We start from the raw sequence: 19,189 nt of genomic DNA on the forward strand, positions 1-19,189 counted from the left end.
AAAAAAATCAAAATACAAATTTTTACATCTTCAATTACATCACCAATTCGAATTTTCTTCTCTTTTTTCAAATCTTCTGAAAAATTATTGACTTACTTGACACGTGTGTCCTTTAATCCCAATGGGGGCGTAGGGCCTCAACAAAATAACGCCATCGAGCTCGGTTTTGCGCCATCGCCTTCATTTCTCTCCAAGAATTGTTTTCTTCGGCTATTTCCTTGTCTATGGTTCTTCGCTAGGAGTGTCGAGGGCAGCCTATTTTTCTTTTTCGTTAGAGGTTTCATTCCAGTACTTCTTTGGCAATGTTATTTTGCCTTCTTAACACGTGTCCTATCCACCCATATTTACGTTGTTTTATGGTTGATATTCCCTGGTGTTTGTTGGCATATGTTCGGTAGATCTTCATTGGAGATTCTTTCAGACCAGTTGCTATTAAGGATGTTTCTGAGACAACGTTTTCTAAAGATTTGTAGTTACTTCGATATTAATTTGGATACATTAAAATCCATATAACAACACAAATTTAACATTGCTTTCGAAGATTCTCAGTTTTGTGTGCCTTCTGAGTTGATATGATTTCCATATTGGTCGTAACTGGGTAAATGCTGCTTTTGATTTATTAATTCTTTTTACCACATCTTCGTCAGTGCCGTCCTTTTCCGCAACTATACTACTAAGTATTGGAATTATGCCACCCTTTTATTCTCTCGTTGTTAACTTCGAGGTCTTCGTTATTGTTGTTGTTAATTCTCATTTCTTTGGTTTTTCCTCTATTCTTCAGCCCCACTTTCCTAACTTCTTCTAAATCTTTAATTTTGGATTTCATCTTGATATATTGTGCGAGAGAAGACATTAGTCATCACTTAAAAAATTATTAGAGGTGTTAATAGATTTTTGAAATCGGTTAATGTCTGCAAGGCATTCAGAAACTTACGCATTCCGGAGACTATCATCATTCTTTTCAATATTAAGAAGAAATGACTCTACCAGTTCCGAAGCAGCTTTATTAATGAAATGTTTATCAAATTATCTTTTGGTACTTCTGAATTGAAAGGATTATTAAACTGTTTAAATGCTTTAATAAATTTCTTTATAGTACAAGATCCGAATTAAGGTCGACCTTCACCCATCTGTTTACCGAATGAAAGTTATTTTTTATGAAATGTAAAATATTTACAAATATCCCTGATGTGGGTTGCCCTAAAAAATATGGTCCAGACAACTTTTAATAAAATATCAAAACTTGGAAAGCTTGTAAATTTTATTTTTTGACTGATATTTTGTGGACAATCATATACCACCGTATTTGCAATAAAATTATCTTTATTTATATATGTGAGGAAATGAATTAACAGATGAACGTAATTACTATTCACAACTTGTATAAATGCGAAAATAGTGAACGAAAAGAGGCAGACAGCATAGCTGCTGCATATTCTTTATGGCTTTTACTTTCGAGTAGATCAAAATTCGTTAGATATGAAAGTCAGTGAAAAATTTCTAAAAATTTTACTCTTGATATTTTCACTAAAAGTAGTCTGGACCACTTTTTTTTAGGCAACCCATTGCAGGGATATTTGTTAACATTTTATATTTCATAAAAAATAACTTTCATCCGGTTAACAGATCGGTGAAGGTCGATCCTAATTGGGATCTTAGACTATTACTTGTTTAATATTTTGCTGATTCAAATCCGCTGAAACATCTTGGTGAGTTTTTAGTCCCAATTCTTGGTAAACGTGACTAATTAATGTACATCTCATATCGGGGTTTCGAGGCCACCGTTGGCGTGCTGATATTGAATTAGTAAAGTTAATAATACCTGTGAGCCTTCGTGCAGCATCTGTATCAATAGTCTGTTTTAAAACCAAATCAATGGGTTGCCTTGAAAGTTGCTTAGTTGTCCTTTTATCACCGAAGTAGCCCTGTTCAAATCCTTCGAATAAATCAGGGTACTTTTCTGCCACTTTGATTCAATTCAATTCGAATATAACTAGTTTCAACTCTTTGGTATCTATTATCTAAGTAATCCGAAAAAAGCTCGCTTGCAGTGCCCCCTAAAACCAACTAACTTATTACAATTTTTGAAGTAAAATGCTATGATCAACACAATCGAATGCCTTAGTCTAATCTGGCGCAATCATCATTGGAACGACATTATTAATTTCCATTCGTTTGTTTAGTGGCAAATAAGGTACCAAACAGTCATCACCAAGAAAATAGATATTCCCACACTGCTCGAAAAAAATATTAAAAATTTCTTTCGTTAATCCACCGCCGTCAATGCCTATCTCTCCAACGAAATGGATATTTAATCTCGTATTCATAATTTCATTATTGTCATAAATATTAATCAATTCACGAAAGCAACTTGATCGTGATATATTTATGATTGTAGTCGTAGCATCACCCGCTAATGAGGGTAGAATTACTTGATCATTTCGGATTTCTTCCACAATACCTTATAAAAATTAATTAATAGAAAAGTTCAAAATTTTCAACTTTATAAAAACTTACTCAATTCATTATCACTGTCCTCGTCACTGATTTCCATCGACTGATTTGACAGGTGTAGGATACGAGGGCGTAAAACTGTAATCGATCTGGACGTACTTGCTTGAGGGGAATCTAAATTATTATTATTACGTCTAATTCTGGTTCTGGTCGTATCAGGTGTAGATTGACTTGGTAGGTTATCAACTGATTGATTATCCATTGAACTTTGTTGTTCGAGTATCGGTAGTTCATCAGGAAAGTCTGCATTGGGTAAAATTACAATTTTACCCTGCCCTAATTCTTTTTCCTAACATTGTTCCGTTTGTGATATCAGTGATAATTGTTAATTTCTTGGATTTTTCGACTTTGCTTATTTTGAATCCACACATTTTGAGCAAAGTTTGTATCGAAAATGGGAACAAGGATATGATATTATTTAAAAATAAAAAAATAAATCGTAAAATTTCTCGAATTAAAAAACCCTGAATTAAGGAACATTTTTTACATTTAAACTTTTGTTCTATCTCTAACGGTTTACAAGATGGGTCCTACGGACCCAAGACCCATTTGACCTATGTTGCTCATTTACGAACTCGACCTCACTTTTTACGTCCTGAGTACGCAATAAAAATTTCATCTTGATATCTCTTTTCGTTTTTGAGTTATCGTGTTGACAGACAGACGGACAGATAACCGGAAATGGACTAATTAGGTGATTCTATGAACACCTATACCAAAATTTTTTTCATAGCATCAATATTTTTTGGGGTTACAAACTTTGGACTAAACTTAGTATACTATGTATATTTCATATATAAATGGTATAAAAATATAAATTTATATTAGATCAATAACAAAATTATCACAATTTGTTTTGAGTTTAAAAATGTAACTTTCCAGTGCTTTCCAGACAAGTCAACGTAACTTTCGATCAAGCCATGCTGGCAACGCTGTGACTGATGACGATGTACACAACACAACACTGTAGGTAACATGTGCTTCTGTTATTAACAGTGCGTCCTCCCGTCACATTTTTGACATTATAAAATGAGTGAACCAGTGAATAAAAAGTCTAAAACTTACCATAATAATAAATGGAAACATCACCAGACGAAAAAACATTCTTTAGAAAATGGTTTAAAAGGTTTTTTGTGTACTTCCAATTTTTCTGAAAAAGGTTGCGTACGAGAAGCGTATAATTTGTTAAACACTTATGCCGATCAATTGTATCCACAAGAATTAAATGCAGAAATTGATAAAAAGACACCTGCGAAGGATATTACAGATGAATTAAATGAAGAAATTCAAAATGTTAATACTGAAGCTAAAAGTATTAATCGAAGATTTCAGGTTAGTTACTCTTAAAAATATATTATTTTAAAGCAAAGACAAATTCCATCAAATTTTGTCATAAAAAAAAATAAAGCAGGGAAATTATCATTTCCATTACATCTAAAAAATTCACCCAAGTCAAAAAAACGATTTTCTTTAGATTAAAAAAAAAGTTGACGTCTGGTAAGTCCGATATGAATATGTAGGTGCCGAAAAAAATGAACGAAAATAGACGTTTTTAAATTTGTTTATAACTTTTTTTTTCGATTTTAAAGTTGATATTTGGTGAAGTTATGAGTGATAGATTCACAAACCTTACAGCGAATTACATAAATGTTGTATAGAAATAAATCCGGTAACTTCGATACCGGAAGTTAACAAACTTTTGATCGTCCATCAATTTCCGAAGCCCTGCCGTGTTTATTTCTGTACGGCATTTATGCAATTTGCTTCGAATACTTATACAGAGTTGGTAACCAGCAATGCCGTACACATTTGCTCGTGAAGGGATGTGACATCCTTGTGAGTCATTTCACCCGAAAAATTTCAACATGGACTTCTGGTCTATTGGGACTCCGTAGATTAATTCGATTTATAATGAATTCAACACGACTTTTTATTACAGGCAACAGACACTGGTGCTAAGAACTGTGTATTCATCAAAACAACATTGAATGATCCAACCGAATTAGCGACAACTATAGCAAATGAAATATTCGAAACAAAAGAGCAAAAAACCAAAGATTTACTTCGTTTAGTGCCAATACAATTTGTTTGTAAAGCTACAATAGCAAGTGTTACTGCAAATATTGTACCCTTACTAGAAAAATATTTCAAAGCTGAGAAAAAAACTTTTGGTATAGTATTCAATAGACGTTTTAATAATTCAGTTGATAAAGATGGTCTTATTGCTGAAATAGCAAAAATGGTTGTAGCCATTAATGCAGAACATAAAGTGGATTTAAAAAATCCAAATATTGTTATTCTTTTAGAAGTGATTAAATCGTGGTGTCTTATTTCTATTTTACCGGACTATTATAAACTAAAGAAATATAATTTACTTGAATTAAGCATTAAAAAAGATGACAATATTCCACAAACCGAATAAACATTGTGCATATTTATGTTGCAAAACCTGATTAAATGCATTAATGACATATTTTTAAGCCGCATTTCCTACCAGTGCTGATGTTTTTAAAATAATTCCACATTGGATTTAGAATGTCGTCACTTAGCTAACATTGCCATCCAAACTAAACGTGTAGGCAAAATTTTAGATCAATCGGTTGAGGACAACTGCTTAAAAATTCAGTTATAAGATTTGACGCGAAAAATACATATAAACATACATACATAACAAACATTGCAAGTTAAATAATAAAACCTTGTAAAATAATATAAAAAAATTTATTTACTGTAACAAGACTGTGTAAAATAAATATTAAAACTTAACAACGCTTTTTAATTAATTAAAATTGATAATTTAACGATTATTTATTTTTTGTAAACAAGTTGCCCAATAACTAACAAAATGTAGATCTTCATCGCCAACTCCAAGGGTTCGTAATAATGTTTTGTTATTTATACTACTACTACCAGCCATATTTAGGGTTCCAGCAGTACTAAAAAAATATATAAATAGCATTAATGTTTTATTGAGACAAAAAACCTGTTTTAAATTATAACTAAAAATGATTCTTTAAATTATAACTAAATAGGCAGCAAAAGTAAAGAATGTCTCAGATCTCATATTCATTGTCATCGGAGGCGAAGCCGAGGGTGACATGAAATAAGAAACATTCTTTACTTGCTACCGTGGTGTGTATACTATTTTTCTCCCCGACGGAGGCGGAAAGCGGCGTCTTCATTTTGCACAGTGGGCAGAAAGTTAACAGTTTCTGCACGGAGGTGAAAAATATTAATAAATTAAAACTTACTTTTGCCATTTTAAAATTATACTTTGAATATGAGCTCTTAATGTTGCCGAATTAATTTTTTCATTTAAAACTGCTTTCAGAATTGAACTACATAATTTATTGGCTAAAAGAAAGAAAAAAATCTTAAAAATTATTTATTGTGAAAATCTACGAAATAGATCTGATTACCTTTTTCAGGAACACATCCATCCCATCTCACAACCCATTCAGTTTTTAGCATATCAATTCTGAATACATCCGCGCATGTTTTTGGTAAAGCAATACCAAAACCAACCGCTAATAGAGAACATTCTGATGGTAATAAGTATGTTGAACTATAAGTTGTAAAACATTTTCCTGGAGGTAATAAAACACTTAGCAATTGTATATATTGTGCTCCCTCACTTTCGTCCCCACGAAAAACAACCTAAAAATAAAACAAATCATAAATACAATTTGTTTAAATCATAAATACAGATTGAAATGGCTATATTTCGGTCAATTTTTAACCAAAAACATTTTTTAGTATACTATTTAAAAAGAAATTAAATCTAATTTCTTTTTCCTGCTGCGTTTCCAATACATATCTCTGTCTATAAAAAGATACAGACGAAAAAGCAAAAAATTGACATTTTGTCATTTTTTCCAATTTGTTTCAAATGTTTTGGTATGCAAAATTTTTTTTTCATTTAAAAAAAATTCTAATCCGATATTTATTTATTTTTTATATAAAATTTTTGAAATTTTGCTAAGTTTACGAGATATTTGGAAAAAACTAAAAAGGGTGCTTTTTCACCCCAAGCTTCAATTTTCACCCTCTCCTTTAATAGCACTACGCGGGTTTTTTCTTCCTTAATAACTCATTGAACGATTCATGCAATAAAAACCCGTTAACGTCTTCATAGTTCCTTTCTATATGACATAATCAATAGTCTATCTTGAAACTTTTGTTAAAAAATGCATCGCTGAAAAGTTCTTGGATCGTCCCCTTACTTTTGTGACATAGTAAAATTATCCTCTGTTAAGTACGTCGTCCTTATCATACAAGATACTTATACAGCTAGATAATGCTAACTTACCTGTATACCAGTAGTAACACAATGACAAACAGCGATAAAATTATCGTCGGATAATTTAGAATGTAAATCTCGAAAGGATGTATCTTTTAAAATTGAATTCCTATTGGCTTGTGAATCTATTAGCTAAAATTAATTAAATTTTCAATTATCAAATTACTATTAACTAACTCTCTAATACAGTCAAAATCACGAGGGTAGGGGATTCAATTATTTAAGAGCAAATTAAAAGATCCTGCTGGTTTCTTATGGAGTTTTTTTATTTATTTAATACCTATGCAGTTTGGCAACCATCTCGTTAGCCATTTAAAATGTATGAAGTAAGAAGAGTTTTTATGGACGATCTTATGTATAAGACAAAGAGTCTTCAGACAATGTATTGTGTGTGATGCGTGCGTAATATTTTCATTTGATCGCTGTAGTTGTATATGTGTATACATGAACACAGCCGATCAGTCTCATCACTTGAAGTTGTACACATCCGATACAGCCCGCATCAAGCCACAATATATTCCCTCTTGGTTTTATAAACAAAAACGTCCATAAAAACTCTTCTTCATATATTTTAAATAGCTAACGAGATGGTTGTCAAACTGTACATACGCCAGTCAAATCCTACATTAAAATCGCAAAGTACGATGTAAAGCTACTTTTTTAGTACAAACATGTCCCAACTCGAAGTCAACAAGAATTCATCCTTATATTATATTTAGTAGTTCTTACACTAGATGAATAACGTGGTGGTGGAACCTCACGTAAAATTTTTGGTGCTGAATGAAGAATCCATGAAAATCGAGTATGTAATAAATTCCAAATAGTTGGTAATCCAGTTAAATATGCAAGACTTCGAGGTGCACATGATGGTGCACATCCAGATTGTATCCTTGCTCCTTTATTGTTTCCATTACTTTGCTCAATTTCACATACCTCTTTTGCTTTTGCCTAGAAAAATAATTGATAATATACAGGATGCTTTTTTAACTTGACATATGCTTGAAACTCGAAAAATAACTGTTATCAATAAAAATGCTTCAAGCGAAAAATAGGTTTTTTAGACTTTTTGGTACGAATTTATTACAACCTGATAAACAACAGCATGAATTTTTTGTTTATTACCATGATTTTTTATTTAATTTTGTTGTGCTATATATGAATGTTAAATTTTACCTGTAACTGTTTAACTAATTCTTCAATATGTTTAATAAAAAATGGCCAAACGCTCATTAACATAAAACGATCTTTCATTAATAAGACAATTATTAAGCAACGGTCAAATCCACGTGCTTTTGCATCAGGAATACGCCAAGTATAGCAGAGTACAGTGTGTCCACCTTGATCACCGTCACAATAACACATCGTACAATCATCATTTGATTTTGAGTTACCTCCAATCTAAACAATAATTATCAAAAAATTTATCAGTGAAATACATACACAAAAAAAAAATAAAAGTTCAAAGTAAATTCTGAGGTATTGTGTAAATAAAAATAATTACAATTTCATACAATTTATACAGTGTGTTCATTTCAAAAGTATCCACCCTTAATATCTCTTGACCTGGTGTGATTGTTATTATTTTGAGTGAAAACACGTCGAATTAATATCGAAGGCGAAGTTAAAAAATGGTACTTACAGAATTTTAGATTTCATCCCTAGCCAACTCAACTTTGAAGTTTCAAATGGGACCCCTACCTTGTTATACATCATTTAAAAGGGGCATACAATTCACTTTTCAACCAAGAATGAAATCGATCAAGGGTTCTTAAGATAAACTGCACAGAAGATGGAAGGTATGAATTCCATCTTTTGGATAGTCTATCTTAAGAACCAATTGATCGATTTTATTTTTTTATCATGGTTGAAGATTGAATTGTATGCCATTTCAAATGAGATATTCCAAGGTAGGGGGTCATTTGAAATTTCAAAGTTGAGGTGGGTGGGAGTGAAGGGATGAAACCTAAAATTTTCTGTGTACCATTTTTGAACTTCCCATCGATACCTAAATCGACGTATTTTTATTCAAAACAATAATCACATCAGGTCAATGGTTATTAAGTATAGAACAAAGTCGCTTTCCGCTGTTTGAACCTATCACGTCCCTATGTATGCTTAGATCTTTAAAACTACGTAACGGGTACTGATGCGGTTTTTTCTAATAGATAGTGATTTAAGAGGATAGTTTTTGTGTACAATACATGCATAATATAGAAGAATAAGGAGTTAAAAGGGATATGCTTCAAAAACTTAAAAAGTTGTGCATTGATAAAGCTGAGGGGGTGAATAATCTACTATTTTCAAATATACCCAAGTGGGGTATCAAATAAAAGAGCATGACGGGTACATTACAAAACTTTAACCACTATGAGAAGGGATATGGGGCAGATTATACCTCATATTCTTACTCATTGCTTTCATAATCAGATTATATTAATAATTGTGCTAAAAATGAAATGTATTTATAATTACCTCACAACTTAAACTTCGTACACATGCTTGTTTAAGACTTTGTCGAAGTAATTTTTTTCTAGGTGTTTGTGTGCTAATGTAACTAACTTGATCAGATTCATGATCCTTACTAATTAATGCTTGTCCAATACCAATAGATGTACAACCTTCACAAGTGTGTAATAATCGTGAATGTTCAGTATTATCGTCCAATTCAAATTCATCGATCGGTTCATTATTTATTTCTACAATTGTTTGTGTACAAAATACTAAACATGGTCCATGTATCTCACAAAATTGTCCAACGCCAATAATGGCATTCATTTTTCAAGTATCATAAATAGAAATCAGTTTGATTTTATAAGTTTTAAGATTCAATAATATTTCAATACTTATCACAAAATACAAAATTCAAAAAATAAAGTACCTGCATGTTTTTATAAAACTACTAGTCACAAGATTTGACTTAAGATTTGTGGGAATAATGCGAATTGTTTATTTACATAATATTTAAGCACAGACTGACATACTCATATGTTATTTATAGACTGATTAATGGAATGATGGACTTAGCAGATAAAATTGTTATTTTTCACTCAAACTATTTCCATTCATTTGGGAATCGTTTGGGAGGATTTGGGAATATAATTTTAGAATTTGGGAATTATTAGTTTTCCTGTAATTAATGATTCTTTTTTCAGCGTATAGTTAGCAGGTAGGAAATTAAATACACTTAATTTTTATGTTATTCGAAAGGAAATCATTTGGGAATTACGATAAACACGGTTTCAGAGTTTGGGAATGTATAATTAATTAATTACACCTATTTTTTAGTTGATTGATAGGTTATGTTAATTAACCATACACCTGAACCATGAAGGTTATAAAGAAGGAGAACGATCGCTATGTACTAAAGCATTAGCGCACCTGTCCCTGAAAATTTGTAGAATTTATAGTTCATTTTTAGCCACCAGCCGCGCTGTCGTCGGTAAGTAGTATATTAGAGCACAACAACCCGCATTTAATGATACAACTTAGCGATCCCAGCGCCTCACTTATTTTGTCCATATTTTGGGGACAATATTTTCTATTGCGATCGTTCTTCTTCTTTAAAACCTTCATGGTTTGTATATTTGTATAGAACTGTTCTATACAAAATAGTAGTATGTATTTAGATTCTTTGACAAAAGCTTAATAATTAATTCTTAGTCTACATTTAAATAAGTTTGTGATTATAGAGAAAATAGCGTACGTAATTAAAGGCATAGTAATTATTCCATAGATCTCCCACTAAGCTATGCCATTACCATTACACGCACATCATTTTAAATTATTGAAACTAGATATCAATTTATTGCACGTGTTGAGTATTGAATTGATGAAAAAATAAGGTAAGTTTATTTTAATAATTATTACAATTATAGTTTTTAATGACTTTTTTGGGGGAACTCCTTGTTTCGTAATTAACGCAATAATTATTTCATAATGTTTGATTTTTACATCAATAACGCCATTAAAACTAATAGGTTAAATTTATTTTATTTTGTTCAAATAGAATAATGGCAAATGTTGATGTGGAAAATGCACCAAAAAATGGTGAAGAGAAAAATGAAACTCCAAAAGACGATAGTAACGAGATTGGTGTAAAGCGTCCGTTATCTGACAATAAATCTGACGAGACCGGTGAAACTGACGAAACACCTGCGAAGAAAGCAAAGGTCACAAATGAACCTCCTAACGAGTTAGAAAAGAAAATCATTCGACAAATCGAATATTACTTTGGTGATGTTAATCTCAGTAGAGATAAATTTATGCAAGGTAAAATTGCAGAAGATAATGGTTGGATTCCACTATCAGTAATGTTAACTTTCAAACGATTAGCAAGTATATCAACCGATACCGAAGTAATACTTAATGCTTTATCGAAATCCGAAACGCAATTAGTTCAAGTGAGTGAAGATCGTTTAAAAATTCGTCGAGTACCTGAAATTCCTATACCAGAATTCAATGAAGAACGACGTAAAGAATTATCGTCACGAACAGCCTATGCCAAAGGATTTCCATTAAATGCTGACATTGACGATATTTTAAAATGGTTCGAAGATAAACCGAATGTTGAAGGTGTGAATAAACGAATGTATTTAGATCGAAGTACGAAGAAATTTATGTTTAAAGGATCCGTTTTTGTTATATTCAAAACGATTGAAGATTGTAAAAAGTTCGTAGAAGGTGGACCCTATCATTACGATACGGATAAAGCGGAATTAATCGTTAAATGGCAAGAAACTTATATTGAAGAGAAGAAAAAAGAACGACAAGATTCGAAAAATTCATTAAGTAAATTGAAAGAATCGAAAACGAAAAATGATGATACAAAACTCGATTCGGAAATGAATGAATGTTCAATTGTTCATATTTCTGGTTTAGTTCCTGAAACACTTCGTGACGATATCAAAAGTAAATTCATTGAAACGTATGATGTTGATGTGAAATATGTTGAATTTGAAAGTGGTGAAACGGAAGCATATATTCGATTACAAGGCAGTGATTCTGGAGCAAAATTATTGGAAAAAACTAAAGATGAAAAAATTGATATTAATGGCGGTGACATTAAATTAAGGGTGTTGGAAGGAGAGGAACTGGAAAAACATATTGAGAAAGTTAAAGCATCGATGATAAATCGACGAAATAAATTCAACTGTAAGAAGAAAAATAAACGTGGTGGAAAGCCTAAAGGTAGAAAATAAGGTTGAAAACGTAAGAATAAATTCCGTTTATTCGATGTGTATGATATATCGAATAATTTTGTGGATTAAAAATAAGAATTAATTTTTGTAATTTAGATATAGCCGGGTACAATTTAGAAAAATCCAATTTAATTATAGTGGGACGGATTTCGATTATTTTATTTTTACTGTTAAGGAGGAAATAGTACGACTATTAAGTCGGGATATATAGGAATAAAATAATTTGGAAAACGGTTGACCCTGAAGGTCATCCCTGTAACTTCCCGCTAAGTATTGACTGATCTTGCACTGTAATCGAAGTGCAGTATTACTGTCACGGGCTTCAAGGCTAAGAGCACAATATAAAATTAATCAAATTTGCCCACTGTAATTATGTAATAATGATTTAAAATGAACCCGGCTTTGGCCACTTTCATAAAACAGAAGATGTCGAATAATATATTTTGTTTTTAAGTTTCAAAACCTCATCTTCAATGGTGTTTTTAGAAAATAAAATTTTCTTCTTTCATTAAATTTTTTAACGTAGTTATTTATTATGTTTCGAGTATTTATAAAAGTCAAGTTACAAAAAGTTACGTTAATTTTTATAAATATTTTTGAAATGTTATAATAATATAAATTATAGATAATTATTATAATAATAAATTTAAAAATTATTTTATATTTCTGATAACGATTGAATACAATATTTTTGATCAAGCAAAAACATCAACTATTTTTTTATTAACAAAAACTACGAAACTTCAAAAATTAATTTGGTTACATTTAGACCATGGGACACCACGGTTTCTTATAAATGATGAATACATACTTGAAACTTCGAGAGTGGCTTCCTTTTGACGAATCTATCAAATTTTACGTTTTTTGTTTTTCGAAAAGGTTGCGTTTTCGAATAAGCATGATGACGTCATATTAGAGTTACCGTTTAAAAAAAAAACTCAGCAGGGAATTTGTTTGGACACTATAGCTTCTTGATAACATTAATAATTATTGTTTAATAACTATTAATGCTATCGAGTGGCCATAGTGTCTGACAAATTCCTTGTTGCTTTTTTTCCAGAACGATTACCCAATTATGATGTCATTATGCTTATTTGAAAAAAATCGTAATGTTTGATAGACTCGCCAAAAGGATCGTTTTAAAAAACCTGCGGTGACCCTCGGCTTTATCCTTTGTCTGGAAATATTAGTTTCTTTGATAAAAAATGATTAACACTTTATTTTAATCATATGAAGATATATCTGAATTATTTCTTATTTAATAAAAAACATTTCCAGTACATTTTTAGAAAATGAACAAAAATTTTTATTTTTTTATTCATTGGGCATATTCAATACAATAAATTGTTTAATAACTTTGTTGTTCTAAACTAATATATTATCTATCTCATTCATTTATTGAGATCAATTAATTTAAGCTTTTAAAATATTACATATTTGAATTTCCATTGTTATATTATTTAAAAAAAAAATGTTCATGATATTTTTTGTTAACTAAATTGTAAATCTTAAATTTTTGAATAAAATTTGTTTTTTAACGTATTTAATTTGTGTATGAATAATAGACAAATATGGGTTAGATATGCATTAAGGTATTTCGATATTGTAAAAATGAAAATGATAGTAAAAATTTTAAGTTTTATTTATCAATTAATCATCCTTTTATACGCCTTTTATGAAAAATTTATATCGATTCTCTGAACGGTTTGTGAAAAATTAACTATCGAAGTTAGTGTTTGTTTCTACCAAAATAAAGAGCATATTTCTCATAAATCGTACAGAGATTCGAAATTAATTTTTCAAAAAAGTGATTAATTGATAAATAAAATTTTAAATTATTGAGAAGACTCATTGCCGGACGGGGTGCTGAAAATTTACCCGATGATTGCAACAAAGATGCGTTTCCGAATGTCTACCAAATGCTTCACATTCTGGAAGATTTGCATGTGCAACAGCGACGAATGAACGCTCCTTTTCAACCTTGAGTCGTCTCAAAACATACCTTAGATCGGTTTTTGCACTCGCTAAATATACATCACGGTGTAGAGGTCGATGCACAGAGAGTTTTGGAAAAGTTTTTCTGTAGCTCGCAGAATTAATTTATTTTAAAATAGTTACTGAATATCACATTTTAACCCAATTAAATGTTCTCTTTCTCGAAAACAGAATTTTTTGTTTTTATTGACTTAATGGCCTAGCATGGCGAACAAAAATTTGAACCCCTCCCTTAGATAATTCCTGCGCACGGGCCTGCTCAGAGACTATATCTTTTACCGATATATTCTCTGGGCCTGCTTATTTATAAAGGGGCCGTCCATAAATTACGTCACACAAATTTCAGGACTTTTTAACCCCTCCCCCCGCCTTTGTCACAAGTTGTCAAATTTTGAAAAACCCCTCCCCCTGACGTGACGTCACACATTTTCTAAGTTTATCGAAAAATAATAAAAAAAAAACAGTTATTTCCATTTATTCTTATATTTATTGAATAATCTTTAATAACTTTTTGTTAAATATTCAAAGTATAAAGACAATGAATGATTAGTAAAGAAATAATAGACACTTAATTATGCTAATCAAAAATACAAAACTATGAACAGATTGTAACCTTATTAACTGTTGAACGTGGATCCGAATTAGGATCTCCGGATCCTACACTGTAACCACAGTCTCGGGGCAGAAGCACAGTGAAGGGCGATCAAAGATTAAGTTCCTTGAGCCACAGCTGCACCCGATGGTTACGACGCCCTTATTATAAATTTTGAAATTTGATGTCACAAAGCTTTTGTCCCCCCTGCCCCTTGTCAAACAATGTCACATTCGAATGATACCCCCCCCCCCATTTAAAGTGTGACGTAATTTAAGGATGGCCCCAAATTATTTAACAAAAATGCACGTGTTTTACCATTATAAGTGTTATAACTATAACGTTATGCAGTGTGTTCATTTTAAAAGTTTATAATATAAGGAGCATCTTTTCAACATATTTCCTGGTGGATTTTTCACCCGAAAATTTTTAGCATGAGCTTGTAGTCTAATACCGATATAGAGACGCGTATTTCGAAGATAGTGTGTTCTCTGCTTTATACATATTTATGAATATTGTACGTGTCAACCACAGACTTATATACAAGTGTTAACTTTTAAAAAAAATAATTTTACAAAACTGTCAATTTTGACATATTATTTTTAAAAATGTCTAAAATGCAGCATCAATTTTGGGTAACGAAAAAATGTGTTTTACGTAAATTAGGCTCAAAAGAAGACGAATGTGTTGTTTCATCAGATGCAGAACTCGATGCTAAATTAGAATTATTTCGATCTGTTTCTGAAAGTTGTGTTCAATTGCAACGAATTATTGATATTTTTCAAGAACGTCTATGCATATTAGCTCAAGAAGAAAATGCACTTGGTCGATATTTAAAGGAAAGTAGTAAAAATGAGCGAAATACTGAAGTTGGAAAAGCAATGAATGCGGCTGGTAAAGCTGTAGCATATGTTGGACACCAAAGATTGGCTTTACGACCATCATTAGTTCGTTTACATCATGAAGTAGAAACGTTTCGAGGACGTGCTATCACAGATTCACGAGCCACAGTGGCTGCAATGGAAAAATCTAGGACTGAATATCGAGCTGCTTTGGGTTGGATGAAATCAGCTTCGGCACAGTTAGATCCTGAATCGGGTGGTTTAAACGGTTTTCGTAAAGCACAGGCACAAGTAAGATCTTCAAAAGCAAATTTTGACCGATTAACATTGGCCTGTTTACAAAAAGTTGATTTATTAGCTGCAGCAAGATGTAATATGTTTTCGCATGCGTTAGTCTTATATGAAAGTGCAATGGTTAATTTTGCAACAAAAGTTGGACAAGTATTAAATGGAGCAATTGGTAAAATAAATACTACACCACAATCTGAGAATATTCTGGCGGAAACATCTGAATCACAAGATGATCAATTATTTTTTAATGCTGAATATTTTGATTCAATACAGAAAACACAAGAAAAACCATTCAAAACCTCTCAAGATGAATTACTGTTAGATGTCGAAGCTACAATCGATTCTGAAAAAGAAAGTGATTTATTACTTGGTGATGTAAATAAATCAACTTCGATGTTAGATGAAACGTTAAGTCTATTGCTGGAAGATAATAGCAACACAGCAACAGAAAAAAATGATAATATGTCTAGACAACCAGCTGAATTTTTGCCGTCACAGCTACTGCTACATAAATTGGAGAATAAACCTTTGGGCAATTCACAAAAGAGTGTTGGTAATAGTGATCGTGCTGCTTGGTTTGATTTATTTGCTGAACTTGATCCACTCTCAAATCCTGATAAATTGTCAGGTACTCATAATGAACATGCACCAGCTTAAAAAGTACTTAATTTTTTTCGTTTTCTAATACATTTCAGTGAAAAACATTTATCTCGCCCCAAGTAAGTTTTTTAAGTTTGTCACAATTATTGCAATTTAAACATTCTTTTTTATTTTAAAACTTATAGTCCTGGAGCACGTTACAGTAAAACTGCACATACACGAATATCGAAATTTCACATATGAATCAATACTATTTAACGGTAGGCACAATATGGATTAGGTGTGCCAAGGTTCAGAAATATTTTTAGTCAGGATTTTTTAATTTTTTACTGATGTGACAGAACTCAAAACGAACGAAATTTAAAAAAAAAGTAATTTCGCGATAAGGGTAAAATTTTATTGGCTTTATATATTAAAAATCGGTGCAACAGACCTTTCTGCCACAACAAGAGCTGTCACACCAAATTTTCCTGAAAATAGATAAAATTTGCTATAAAATGGTCTCTTAGAAATTAATTTCCATGAAAGTGCAAAATACTTTTAATTATTAAAAATATAAAAATTTATATAAAATATTTCTGCCAGAATAAACCCTAACACACCTAGTCCATATTGTAACTATCGTTAAATAGCATTGATTCATATGCAAAATTTCGAAAACCGTATAAGTGCAGTCACGGGCTCCCCGCTTATTATAGTTCATTAATAACATTTCAATAATAGCGCCCGGCTAAATAAAGCTACCAAAGAAAATTTCCTTCGAATTTTTCATAAACTATTAATCAGAGACCAAAAAAGACGTAACACGTAAAATTATCTGTAATACTTCGTTTAATTCATCCTCAGTTTTAAAAATATTCGAAGTTTCGACATTCCCATTCTTAATTAATTAATATTAAGGTTAGTCATTATTCTTTTTTCAGTATTAAGGATTTATCATTGATAAAAAAAAAATACACCCCTAGAAATTCTTTTGTGGTTTAATTGTGTTAGCCCACAAGCTTTCCCCTCTGGAACATTTTCTAAAGTGAAGAATTAATTTTCCTAATATTTTCTTTCGAATTTTATAATTATATCAAATGACATTCCCACCGAATTAAAATTTCTTGTATAACTGTGATAAAGTATTAAACCAAAGAAATATTTAATAACTTAAATATTGTAAACTAGTCTCCTTTTCGTTGCATATTTTGTTCTATATTGGATGAACCAAAAGTTACTAACCATCGTAAAGATATCTCCTAATTGTTTGTATCATAAACAAGCTAACCATTGTTTTCAATTCATAGCGATTTTTGGTTCATCATGTATTTTATATTTTATGGATTTAACAATTTTTTAAACTTTCACATAGACCCTTTGTTTAGGGACTTTAATAGTCCTGAGCCGATCATGAACATAAGCTTAGATAAAATATTCGGATGATATTTTTTATTCTCTATCTCTAAGAGTACTGTTAGAGAGAGGACAAATTGTTTGAAAATTGTTCGAAATACAGAAAACTTTAGAGGGCAAAAATATTTATCGTAAGAAATACAAATATATTTTCTCCTAAGCATTGTTTTCGAAAACCCAATGAATTCATGATAAATCCGAAATAGTTTACGAATTTAGTAACGGCGTTAAAAATAGTTACGGTTCGCATCAGCATACATTGTCTTTGATAAATACACCTACAAAATCAGTGCCTGGGCTTAGATAAGCTTAGCTTTACAACTTTTTATCTAAGACAGGTTCTTTTTTACGTTTCTTGGGTAGTTATTTACTTTCCACAGTCCTCAATTTGACGGATATTTGTTTTTTGTTATTCCACTAGAAAAATAATTGAATAACAAAATAAAAATAGTTTTGCACGACAGTAGATAAAACATGATGCTGTCCGATTATTGAAAGCAGAAAATCTTCCTAATAAAATAACAATTATATTCGCCAAATTAAAGCCTGCGTGGGAGTTTAAAAACTCTTCGAACCACGTAAAAAGGGGACGTCTCACTTTCTCTCAAGAATTTTCGTAGATAAAAAGGTTTTTAAGCATAAGTAAGTCACACACCAATTTCTTGAGGAGTATTTATTATTGGAAATGTAAGCTGACGGAAACCTGTGCTAAAATACTAAGGAAGTTTTTTCAAAATAAAAAAATATATAATATCTTATAAAACTACAGTACTTAATATATTTTTGATCTAATATACAAAAAAAAAAAAATACATGTTAAGTAATTAAATTTTCTAGTAACTATTTGGAAAACAAATTATTATGATACTTTTTTTAAAATTCTATGGGCGATGTTGAATATACTATACAAATTATTTTGTATTAAAATAATATTTGAATAAATAATTTTTAAGTTTTAATAAATTTGCCCAGTCATTTTTTATTTAATTTAATCTTGTATTAAAAATTGATTGCCATAAGAATATTTGAATCATAAATATTTTGATACAATTGTCTTTTCACTTCGTCAGAAATGCTAAGAGCAGATGTATGACAACAACAATGTGGATGTGGACAACAGCTGAGGATGGTTTGTATTAATTTTCCACTTTTAGTCTTTCTGAAGAGAGGGAGGAAAATAAAACTGTATCCAAAAATTTATTCTAAAAATTATGTCTTAAGTTTCGCTTTCTTTATATAAAATTACTGGGCAAAATCTGGACAGTATTCATATAAATAAATGTTTACAACCTAAATTTTCAGCCATAATCGATTCAATTAATATTTGAAATGAAATAATACATCTTTATTGAATTGAATCGAATTTGAGTGGATTCAAAATAACATTTCAACAGATTAAGCGCTTTTTATTAATGGTTTTTTAAATTATTGTGAATAAAATTTATAAAAGTAAAAATTGATC

At 30.8% G+C, this 19,189-nt stretch overlaps 5 protein-coding genes across 5 annotated transcripts; 3 read left to right on the forward strand and 2 right to left on the reverse strand.

The window, feature by feature from the left end:
- Nucleotides 1-1,679: 1,679 nt before the first annotated feature.
- On the reverse strand, nt 1,680-2,858 carry LOC123298361. Its single transcript, XM_044880345.1, has 2 exons — nt 2,518-2,858; nt 1,680-2,461 (listed from the first exon to the last, which is right to left on the reverse strand). The coding sequence occupies exons 1-2, from the start codon at nt 2,714-2,716 to the stop codon at nt 2,127-2,129; spliced, it is 534 nt and encodes a 177-aa protein (XP_044736280.1). The 5' UTR covers nt 2,717-2,858; the 3' UTR covers nt 1,680-2,126.
- Nucleotides 2,859-3,333: 475 nt separating this feature from the next.
- On the forward strand, nt 3,334-5,207 carry LOC123298408 (THUMP domain-containing protein 1 homolog). Its single transcript, XM_044880403.1, has 2 exons — nt 3,334-3,846; nt 4,454-5,207. Exons 1-2 carry the CDS (start codon nt 3,544-3,546, stop codon nt 4,934-4,936), a joined length of 786 nt encoding a protein of 261 aa, XP_044736338.1. The 5' UTR covers nt 3,334-3,543; the 3' UTR covers nt 4,937-5,207.
- Nucleotides 5,208-5,288: 81 nt separating this feature from the next.
- On the reverse strand, nt 5,289-9,682 carry LOC123298405 (folliculin). Its single transcript, XM_044880399.1, has 7 exons — nt 9,287-9,682; nt 7,988-8,212; nt 7,544-7,762; nt 6,824-6,946; nt 5,934-6,171; nt 5,766-5,868; nt 5,289-5,450 (listed from the first exon to the last, which is right to left on the reverse strand). The coding sequence occupies exons 1-7, from the start codon at nt 9,587-9,589 to the stop codon at nt 5,312-5,314; spliced, it is 1,350 nt and encodes a 449-aa protein (XP_044736334.1). The 5' UTR covers nt 9,590-9,682; the 3' UTR covers nt 5,289-5,311.
- An 861-nt stretch (nt 9,683-10,543) lies between these two features.
- Nucleotides 10,544-12,231, forward strand: LOC123298406 (la protein homolog). The gene is made up of 2 exons (XM_044880401.1): nt 10,544-10,656; nt 10,821-12,231. The coding sequence occupies exon 2, from the start codon at nt 10,825-10,827 to the stop codon at nt 12,010-12,012; it is 1,188 nt and encodes a 395-aa protein (XP_044736336.1). The 5' UTR covers nt 10,544-10,656; nt 10,821-10,824; the 3' UTR covers nt 12,013-12,231.
- A 2,955-nt stretch (nt 12,232-15,186) lies between these two features.
- On the forward strand, nt 15,187-17,427 carry LOC123298407 (islet cell autoantigen 1). The gene is made up of 2 exons (XM_044880402.1): nt 15,187-16,451; nt 16,518-17,427. Exon 1 carries the CDS (start codon nt 15,208-15,210, stop codon nt 16,387-16,389), a length of 1,182 nt encoding a protein of 393 aa, XP_044736337.1. The 5' UTR covers nt 15,187-15,207; the 3' UTR covers nt 16,390-16,451; nt 16,518-17,427.
- Nucleotides 17,428-19,189: the final 1,762 nt, after the last annotated feature.

This window comes from Chrysoperla carnea, chromosome 4 (genome assembly GCF_905475395.1).
Source record: "Chrysoperla carnea chromosome 4, inChrCarn1.1, whole genome shotgun sequence".
NCBI lineage: Eukaryota > Metazoa > Arthropoda > Insecta > Neuroptera > Chrysopidae > Chrysoperla > Chrysoperla carnea.